This window comes from Ursus maritimus, unplaced genomic scaffold, assembly GCF_017311325.1.
Source record: "Ursus maritimus isolate PB19 unplaced genomic scaffold, ASM1731132v1 scaffold_19, whole genome shotgun sequence".
NCBI lineage: Eukaryota > Metazoa > Chordata > Mammalia > Carnivora > Ursidae > Ursus > Ursus maritimus.
The window spans coordinates 51,668,509-51,676,891 of record NW_024424341.1 but is presented as its reverse complement, the minus strand read 5'-3'; the positions used below and the strand labels follow the sequence as shown (position 1 = coordinate 51,676,891).

Here is an 8,383-nt window from a genome sequence, read left to right as displayed (position 1 = left end):
CGTTAGACCTATATATCAATTTGGGGAGAGCTGGCTTTTTTACTATACTGATCTTCCAATCTATGAACATGGTATGTCTCTCTATTTAAAAAATATGTAATTTCAGGGGATGCCTGGGTGGTTCAGCCAGTTAAGCATCTGCCTCCGGCTCAGGTCCTGATATCAAGCCCCTCATAGGGCTCCCTGCTCAGTGGGGAGTCTGCTTCTTCCTCTCCCTCTGACCCTTCCCCTTGCTTGTGCTCCTTCTTTCTCTCTCAAATAAATAAATAAAATATTTTAAAAATACAAGTTCTTTCTTTCATCAGTATTTTGTAGTTTTCACCCTACAGGATCTGTACATGTGTTGTCAGATTTATACTTAAGTATTTTGTTTTTTTCAGTGACTGAAGTGTTATTGTGTTTTTAATTTTGATTTCCTAAAATATATACAAAAAAAAAGAAAAAAGGCTTTTGTATGTTTAGTGACCTTACGAAACTCATTTTTTAAGAGGATTTTTTTTTCTTCTTGTAGATTCCTTGGGAATCAGTTAAGCTTTGTCACATGTAAAATGGGCATGAACACCGTTCCCTGACACATAGGTTTGTGAGCATTAAGTGATGTAAGTGTGTAATGTTTTTAGCACAGAACTGACGCAGAGTTTGATACAATAAATAATAGGCATTATTATTATTAACAGTATAGTGAGAGGTTCTCCCTCTTACCCCACCTCTTAAAGATCTATCTCTAGCAAGGTCAACAGACAGGGTCCGTTCCTTTCACTTTCCTCTCCTATTCACCTTGCTCCTTCCTTCCCCCTAAGCCACCTCCCTCCGGCTAGCCCCGCCCCTCCCTTAACCCCACCCTTATCAGTAGTCCCACCCCTAATCCCTCCCTCCACCTTGCTCTTCCCCCCCAGCCCTGCCCTCCCATAGCCCCTCCTTCAGCGAGGCTGGAAGCTCATGGTGTAATTTCGTGGGATGGTACCAAAGCCCACGAGCTTGGGGGACACGTCGATGTCTTTGGGCAGCTGCGGGGACTTGAAGCGGAAGTTCTGCAAGATGTTGGTGAGGAAGAGAAAGAGCTCCATTCTAGCCAGGCCTTCTCCGAAACAGTACCGCTTTCCTGAAGGCACAGAATGGGAGGGCTGGAGGTGAGGCCTGCTCTCACTGCCCCCTTGCCCCACTACCCACCCCCAAATACTTTCTCCCAGGGAGAAATGGTGGCTTGGAATATGGTGGCTGGAGAGATTTTCAGAGACATCTCTAATCTTCTCTGAGCATCATTTTCCCTTGTGCATGGGATGGGGGTAAGGTAGCTGTAGCAATGGGAAATTTAGTTGCCCTTTCCCTCCAAGTACACACTCAGATATGCCTACTGGGTTCTCATCTCCAAGCGAGGAATCTAAACAATTTAAGTGACTTGGACAAATCTCTGACTCACTAAGGACTTTGATTTGCCCCATCTCTGAAACAGGTGTGATCATCCTTATCCTTTAGCTTAAGCTCAAGTAGTTATGGGGGTTGCAGCTGATGGGTTCCAAGGTAGATCATGAGAGGGACTTCCATGCTGTAGAAAGACACCAGGCTACACCTTGAAGAGAGAGCTGGGATGAAGGAGGCCTTGTTGGTGGGAGCGGTGGCTTGGCACAGACTGGTCTCTTACCAATGGAGAAGGGCACAAAAGCATCACTCTTCTTAAACTGCCCATTCTCATCCAGGAAGTGCTGGGGGTGGAAGTCTCGGGGGTTGGAGAAGAACTTGGGGTCTCTCAGCACGGAGCCCAGCATAGGGAACACTTCGGTGCCCTGGTGAGGAGGAGAGGGGGTATTTGATAAGCCAGAGTCGGGGTAGAATATGCTGCAAGTGTATGGAGGTTGGAAGGAGAATTGTGGTGCCCTAGGTGATGAGATATGGGACGTGTGGGTGTGTGGGTCCTCTTAGGGAGGAGCTTCGGGTGAAGGGAAATTCATGTCTTTGAGACAGGAAGCTATGCAGACATGGGGTTTATGTCTCCCGAAAAGGACAGTTTGAAGAACACAGGTTCTGTGTGTCTTAGGACAGAAGGTGTGGGGCATGTGCAGTTCATGTCTCCCAAGGCGGGAGGTTGAGAGGACATGGGGGTTCATGTTTCCAGAGACAGGAAGTTTTAAAGACATTGGGTTTGTGTCTCTCTAGGTGGGATGTTTGGGGGGTATGAGACTCGTGTCCTTGAGGGAGGAGGTCTAGAGATGAAGTTCATGTCTTTTGAGAGAGGACATTTAGGGACATGGGGTTCATAATCCCTGCAGCAAGAGCTCTGGGGGAGATACAGGATTCAAGAATCTCTGATGTTGGTGGTTGAGGAAGTGTTTGATTGAGGCAGTGGGACAGGGGCTGGGAAGCTTCTAAGGGGATTGGGGTGCTGGGTCACAGGGAACAGGTTGGAGGTCCCTCTAGGCAGGACAGGAAAGTACCTTGGGGAGGAAGAACTCTCGAAACTTGGTGTCTTTGGTGACTCTGCGGGCCACGCCCATGGGGATTATGTCTCCAAATCTTTGGATCTCATGGATCACTGCCTCTGTGTAGGGCATCTTGGCCCGATCCTCAAACTTGGGCTGACGGTTCTTGCCAATTACCTGGTCAATCTCCTCATGGACCTTGGCTGTGGGAAGAGGGGGAAAGTGTTTAGGTATCTAGGGATCTCAGGGCAGGGACTACAGTCCAAATATGCACATCCATGTGTGATGTGGACATAGATAATTCGAAACAGACCTTGGCCATAAACATGTTGGTGCAGCGTCCTATTCACCTGGTCTCAACTCTATGTGGTCTCACATACATCTGACTCAGCACAGGAGCTATTTACCCATCAGTTCAGATATTTTCAGTATTTTAACAGCCAGTGAAACTCAGCTGGTGCTTATCAGAGAGTATCACCTAGCATCTGGATAACAGGGTATGGCTGAGGTTCCAGGGATCTAGGAAAGGTGGGGACATTGCAGTGGGCTCAGAGGAAGTGTGAGGGTCTGTGGCCCCCACCTCACTGCCCCACCCCCACAGCCTTACCCTCCACATCTGGGTGCTTCATGAGCAGCAGGAACCCGTACCGCAGGGTTGTGCTGACCGTCTCGGTGCCCGCAAAGAAGAGGTTCAGTGTGGTCAGCACCAGGTTCTTCAAGAAGAACTCCGTGTTGGGGTTGTTCTGCTCCTGCAGGGAGACAGGGCTTCAGGCCAGGCCCACTGCCCTCAGGGCTCTCAGAGGCCTTCCGGACTCTTCCATTTGGACCCAGCTCTCTTAGGTCCAGACCAGAGGTGGGAAGAGAGACCCTACTTCTGCCAGGGCTTTGTTCAGGCGGATGGCTCTGGCCAAATGCCCTCCCCACACTCTTTCACCGACTGCCTACCTGTCCTTTACTCATCAGCCCTGGGTCACTTTTTACAGTAGGAATATGAGCAGAGGGGTACAGAGAGCAAGTGGGCAGTGTGGAAGTGTTGCTTTATGGTTCCCACACAGGTCCCTCCATGGCAAGTGCTGGCAGATGGATCAGCCACCGTTAATGTTCTTGAGATTGTGAGGATGTTATGAGGGGCTGCCTGGCTTTGCAGCTCTCCGCACTGGCTGCTGGGCTGTACCTCCTGCATGCGGATGAGGAAGGAGTCGATGAAGTCCCTCGGGGAGTTGGGGTCCAGGGTGCGTTGGTTCTGCTCCACCTTCTTGGCTATGAAGTCCTCCAGACCCTGCAGCTCCTTAAATGCCTGTTGCTGTGGCCCTGGCAGGTGTTTCATCACTGAATAGAACATCTCATAGAGCTGAGGATGGGGAGAGACGAAAGGCAGGAAGGATAGTTGTTAGCGGGCTGGTTCTGATGGGAGCCGGACCTTTCTTGGAACAAGGAAGGCACTGGGTTAAAGGCATCTGTCCAGGTGTTTAGGATTTATATGGAGCTTGATGAGAGGAGATAGCTAAGTTTTCAGGTGAGTTACGTGTGAGGGCCCCTGTCCCAGAATGTAGGTGAGATGGATTGGGACACATATCCAGGTTTCAGGTATTTGGGTGTGGCTGGATTGGACAACGCATCTAGGTGTTCAGATATTCAGTTGCTGTTGAATTGGGAGACTCTTGTTCAGGTGTTTACCTATTTTTTTCTGACTGATATGGCGAGTCACCTGTTTAGATCTCTAGGTGTGGAGTAGGCTAGTTGGAGACAACTATCCAGATATTTAAAGGATATAGAATGGTGGCTTCTGTGTAGGGGTTGAGGTATTAGAGGGGGGCAGGTATCAATTGTTGAGGTGGGGGAGATACCTGTTCATGTGTTTCAGATATTCACAGAGGTGATGGGGGACACTTCTGTAAGAGAGTCAGCTGGGTTGGGGGACACTATATGGGTGTTTGGGGAAACATCTATCCAAGTGTTTACATGTGTACGGGTCTTCTCCGTTGGGGCACCTGTTCTGATGATCAGGTGTTTCAGTGGGCTCTGTAGGGGCACTTACCTAGGTCCAGTAGGCTGGTTTGGCACACCTGTGTACATACCAAATGATTTTGGTGGGCTGTATTTTATAGTACCAGGTGTTCATGTATTCAGGAGGTGGGCTGAGGTGGTCACTTGTGAAGGGGTTAAGATATAAGAGATGGACTGTCTTAATAGGGACCAGCAGGTGAGTTGGGATGAGGACACATGCCCCAGGCAGCAAGGCTGGGTGGATAACATGCCTCTTGCCTGCAGGCTCTATTCTTTGTTTGTTTGGTTTGGTTTGGTTTTTGTTTGTGTTTTTGTTTTGTTTTGTTTTGTTTTGTTTTTGGTGGAGGGAGCATCTGTTGAGAATCCAGGTGTCCTTGGAAAGTGGGTATTCTGGTGTAACTGTTCACTGTCCAAGAGCAGTTTTGATGGAACCTGGTCTGGAGGAGGATGGGAGTTCGGGGCACCTGTCTCCGTGTGGGAGAGCAGTCTGTGGGTTGTGGTAGGGGTGTTGTAGAGCCAGACTGGGACGGGTTACCTGCCCCATAGAGGTAGCTGTGAACTGGAAGCTTCCCAGCATCATACTCAGCAGTGACAGGAACTCTTTGTCCTCATAGTCAAAGCGGTCCCCAAAGACAATGGAGCTGATGACATTGGACACTGTTCGGCTCAGGAAGAAGGTGGGATCGATGAAGGCACCTGGGGAACGGGATGGGGTTGGGGAGAGACAGGGATTTGGGGGAGCAACAACTGGGCAGTCTTATGCCTGCCTGAGAATTGGAGGAAGGCACTGGAGTGAGGAGCCAAACTTCCAGCACAAGACCCCTGAGCCTAGAGCCCAGATGTCTTCCCCCAATCCAGTCCCCTTCCAGAGGAGAAAGCTCGCGTTTGCGCGCAACCGTGTGGATGTACTCCTCCTCCTTGCTCACTCCCGCCCCGCTCACCGCGCGTGTCGCGAAGGGCCTGGATGAGGAAGCCTGCCTCCTCCTGGATGCGCTCCTCAATGCCACGCTTGCCCACTCCAAAGTCCCGCAGGGTAGTGATGGAGAAGCGCCTGAGCTGCTTGGCGCGCTCCCCGTTGCTGAAGGCCACGCCTGGGGAGGGAGCATAAAGGTGCGGTGAGGCAGGGAGGGGCTGGGACAGAGGTGGGCAGAGGTGAGCCCAGAGCAGGAGAGGGAGGATGGGTTGGGGGCGGGGAGACAGGGCGAAACACAACTCAGGGTCAGAGAAATACTAAAAGTGATAGAGACCGGGTTGGAAGAAAAGAATCAGGAAAAAGGTAAGTCAGATGCCCATGGAAACCGAGATACATAAACACAGAGAAAGAGGGGCGCCTGGGTGGCTCAGTCGTTGGGGGTCTGCCTTAGGCTCAGGGCGTGATCCAGGCATTCTGGGATAGAGCCGGGCATCAGGCTCTTCCGCTAGGAGCCTGCTTCTTCCTCTCCCATTCCCCTCCTTGTGTTCCCTCTCTGGCTGGCTGTCTCTATCACTGTCGGGTAAATAAATAAAATCTCAAAACACACACACACACACACACACACACACACAGAGAGAGAGAGAGAGAGAGAGAGAGAGAGAGAAAGAGGGAGGGAAGGGGACGAGGAGTCTGACCTTTGTGGAGATCTGGAAAGTGACAATAAAAATCATGAAGGATCCTAACGCTGAGCTGGAGAAAGAGGAAAATGTGGAGAGAACAGAAAGGGTCTGGAGAGAGGAGAAGATGTTTCCAGAGATGGAGGCATGGGGTGTGAAACAGAAACAAGGTGAGATTCTCACACAGGGGAGGAAGAGGCAGACAGAGGGAGGCAGAGGCATGGGGAAGCTCAGAAGCTGAGAGGGAGGAAGAGGCAAGGACACCAGGATGGAGGACCGGGGTTCCAAGACAGAAATCCCAAGAGCTCCTCCCAGACCCAGAGGAAGAAGAGGCATCCGTGAGAGAGAACAAGGAGATGGGACGAGAAGCAGGGGGAATAGAGACACAGACACCCTGAGTCAAGCTAGAGAAGACCAGGTGAGAGGCCACAATAACCAGGGACAAGACAGAGGGAAGCAGGGGTAGAACTCAGCCACAGCCTTGGGCCGGTGAGTCAGGAGAAGAACAGTGGGGAAACTGAGGCCATCAAGTGTGCCTGGCCACATGCCCCCACCCAGAGCTCCTCACCATAGCCTTTGAAGAGCCAGTCGAAGGTGGCCTGTTCGCCTCGCCCACTGAATTCCTCAGCCTGGTCCACCAGAGCCTCCTTCACCGCCTCGTGTCCACACAGCACCACAATGCGCCGGGGCCCCACGTGGACTGTGAACACCGGGCCATAGCGCTCACTGATCTGGAGGAGGTAGGAGTGCTTAGAGGCTGTGGCCCCCACTGGGAACTGGCCCTGTGCCCAGCCCTCACCTATGCGTGTATTTCCCCCAGGTTCTGACACTCAAGGAGCTGGACATCCCAAGACCTGCTCTTTCTCGTCTAGGACCCTGCTGCCCAACCTGCAAATTTCCACTTTCTTAAGACTCTGGTCCAACCCTGCCCCATCCCCTGCCACCAAGTCCCAGCTCAGTGAGGCAGGCTCCTAGCCCCACCCCATTCCACCCGTTCCGTCCCGTGTCCTGACACCTTCATGAGAGAGTTGGACATCTGCTCTGTGTTCAGCTGCAGGTAGTTCCCGATGAAGGGCAACGGGGTGGGTCCTGGAGGGAGCTTCCCCCCGAGTTTCTTCTGCCTCCAGACAGACATCAAGACCATTAGGGTCAGGCAGGCCAGCAAAGCCACCAGAAGCAGCCCTGAGGCCAGCATGGTGGCACCGGGAGACAAGGTCAGATGGTGCTGGCTGGGGTGGTTTGCCTTTATACCACCCGGGAGAGAAAGGCGGAGTTTGGTGCTGATTATATAATTGTACCATTTCACTTCCCAGCTATACCCCCCCCACCCTGGACTCATCGCTGAGCTTGGCACACAGCCAGATGGCAGGAGGAGGGGACCCCAGGAGGATTAACAGGGAGTAGGCCCCAAGACAGAGTGTGCTGCCCCTTCAGGAGGGACGACCCCAGGGCTATAGAATTGAGTGAAGCAGTAGACAAATTCCTGAACTGAAGAGTTTAGAATACTTGTATGTGGAGCCCCCTGAGCTTTGGATTTTCGGTCTCAGAGTGAGAAGGGACCCTAACATTGTAGATGTTGAGGTCTCCAGAGAAAAGAATCCAGAGATCCGGGTTTAAGTTGGTTGGAATGGGGAGCACTCGGGTGGCTCAATTAAGCCGCTGGAGGTCTCCAGAGAAAAGAATCCAGAGATCCGGGTTTAAGAGTGTTGGAATGGGGAGCACTCGGGTGGCTCAATCTGTTAAGCCGCTGACTCTGGATTTTGGCTCGGTCATGATCTCGGGGTTGTGAGATAAGCTCAAGATCAGGCTCCAAGCTGGGCTGGATGGGGAGCCTCCTTAAGATTCTCTCTCTCCCTCTCCTCCCTCTGCCCCTCCCTCTCCTTCTGCCCCTCCCCCTCGCTTTGCCCTCTGCCCACAGATCCCTCTGCCCCTTTTTGTCTCCTCCCTTGCCCCCCTGCCAAGCATTCCTTCGCTCTCTCTCAAAGGAAGAAAGAAAGAAAGAAAGAAAGAAGAAAGAAAGAAAGAAAGAAAGAAAGAAAGAAAGAAAAGAGTGTTGAAACGGGACAGCATGTGTGGCTGTGGATTTGGATTTGGGGTTTTTGATGAGGAGGGATGTACATTTAAAGGTCTCAGGAGGGGAGTGGGTGCCTGGGTGCCTCAGTCATTTAAGCATTGGACTCTTGATCTCCGCGCAGGTCTTGATCTCATGATTGTGAATTCAAACCCAGCGTTGGGCTCCAGACTGAGTGTGGAGCATACTTTAATAATAAAAAAAGGTCTTGGGAGGGGAGATCCCAGGGAGTGGATTTGAGGGTCTCGGGGGGAGGGAGGACCCCTGCCTGTCATGGGCGATTCCCAGAAGAAGTATA

General features: G+C 51.7%; 1 protein-coding gene across 1 annotated transcript; it reads right to left on the bottom strand.

Moving 5' to 3' along the window:
• Positions 1–897: 897 nt before the first annotated feature.
• On the bottom strand, positions 898–7,295 carry LOC103661053 (cytochrome P450 2A13). Its single transcript, XM_040634009.1, has 9 exons — positions 7,030–7,295; positions 6,583–6,745; positions 5,366–5,515; positions 4,960–5,120; positions 3,592–3,768; positions 3,025–3,166; positions 2,433–2,620; positions 1,643–1,784; positions 898–1,102 (listed from the first exon to the last, which is right to left on the bottom strand). Exons 1-9 carry the CDS (start codon positions 7,207–7,209, stop codon positions 921–923), a joined length of 1,485 nt encoding a protein of 494 aa, XP_040489943.1. The 5' UTR covers positions 7,210–7,295; the 3' UTR covers positions 898–920.
• Positions 7,296–8,383: the final 1,088 nt, after the last annotated feature.

Coding starts and splice junctions, on each gene's coding strand:
- LOC103661053 (XM_040634009.1), bottom strand. CDS start 7,209: ATGCTGGCCTCAGGGCTGCTTCTGGTGGCTTTGCTGGCCTGCCTGACC. Junction 5,121..5,365: donor GGCCCTTCGCGACACGCGCG/GTGAGCGGGGCG, acceptor CCCGTTCCCCAG/GTGCCTTCATCGATCCCACC. Junction 3,769..4,959: donor CAGCTACCTCTATGGGGCAG/GTAACCCGTCCC, acceptor CCCCATCCTCAG/CTCTATGAGATGTTCTATTC.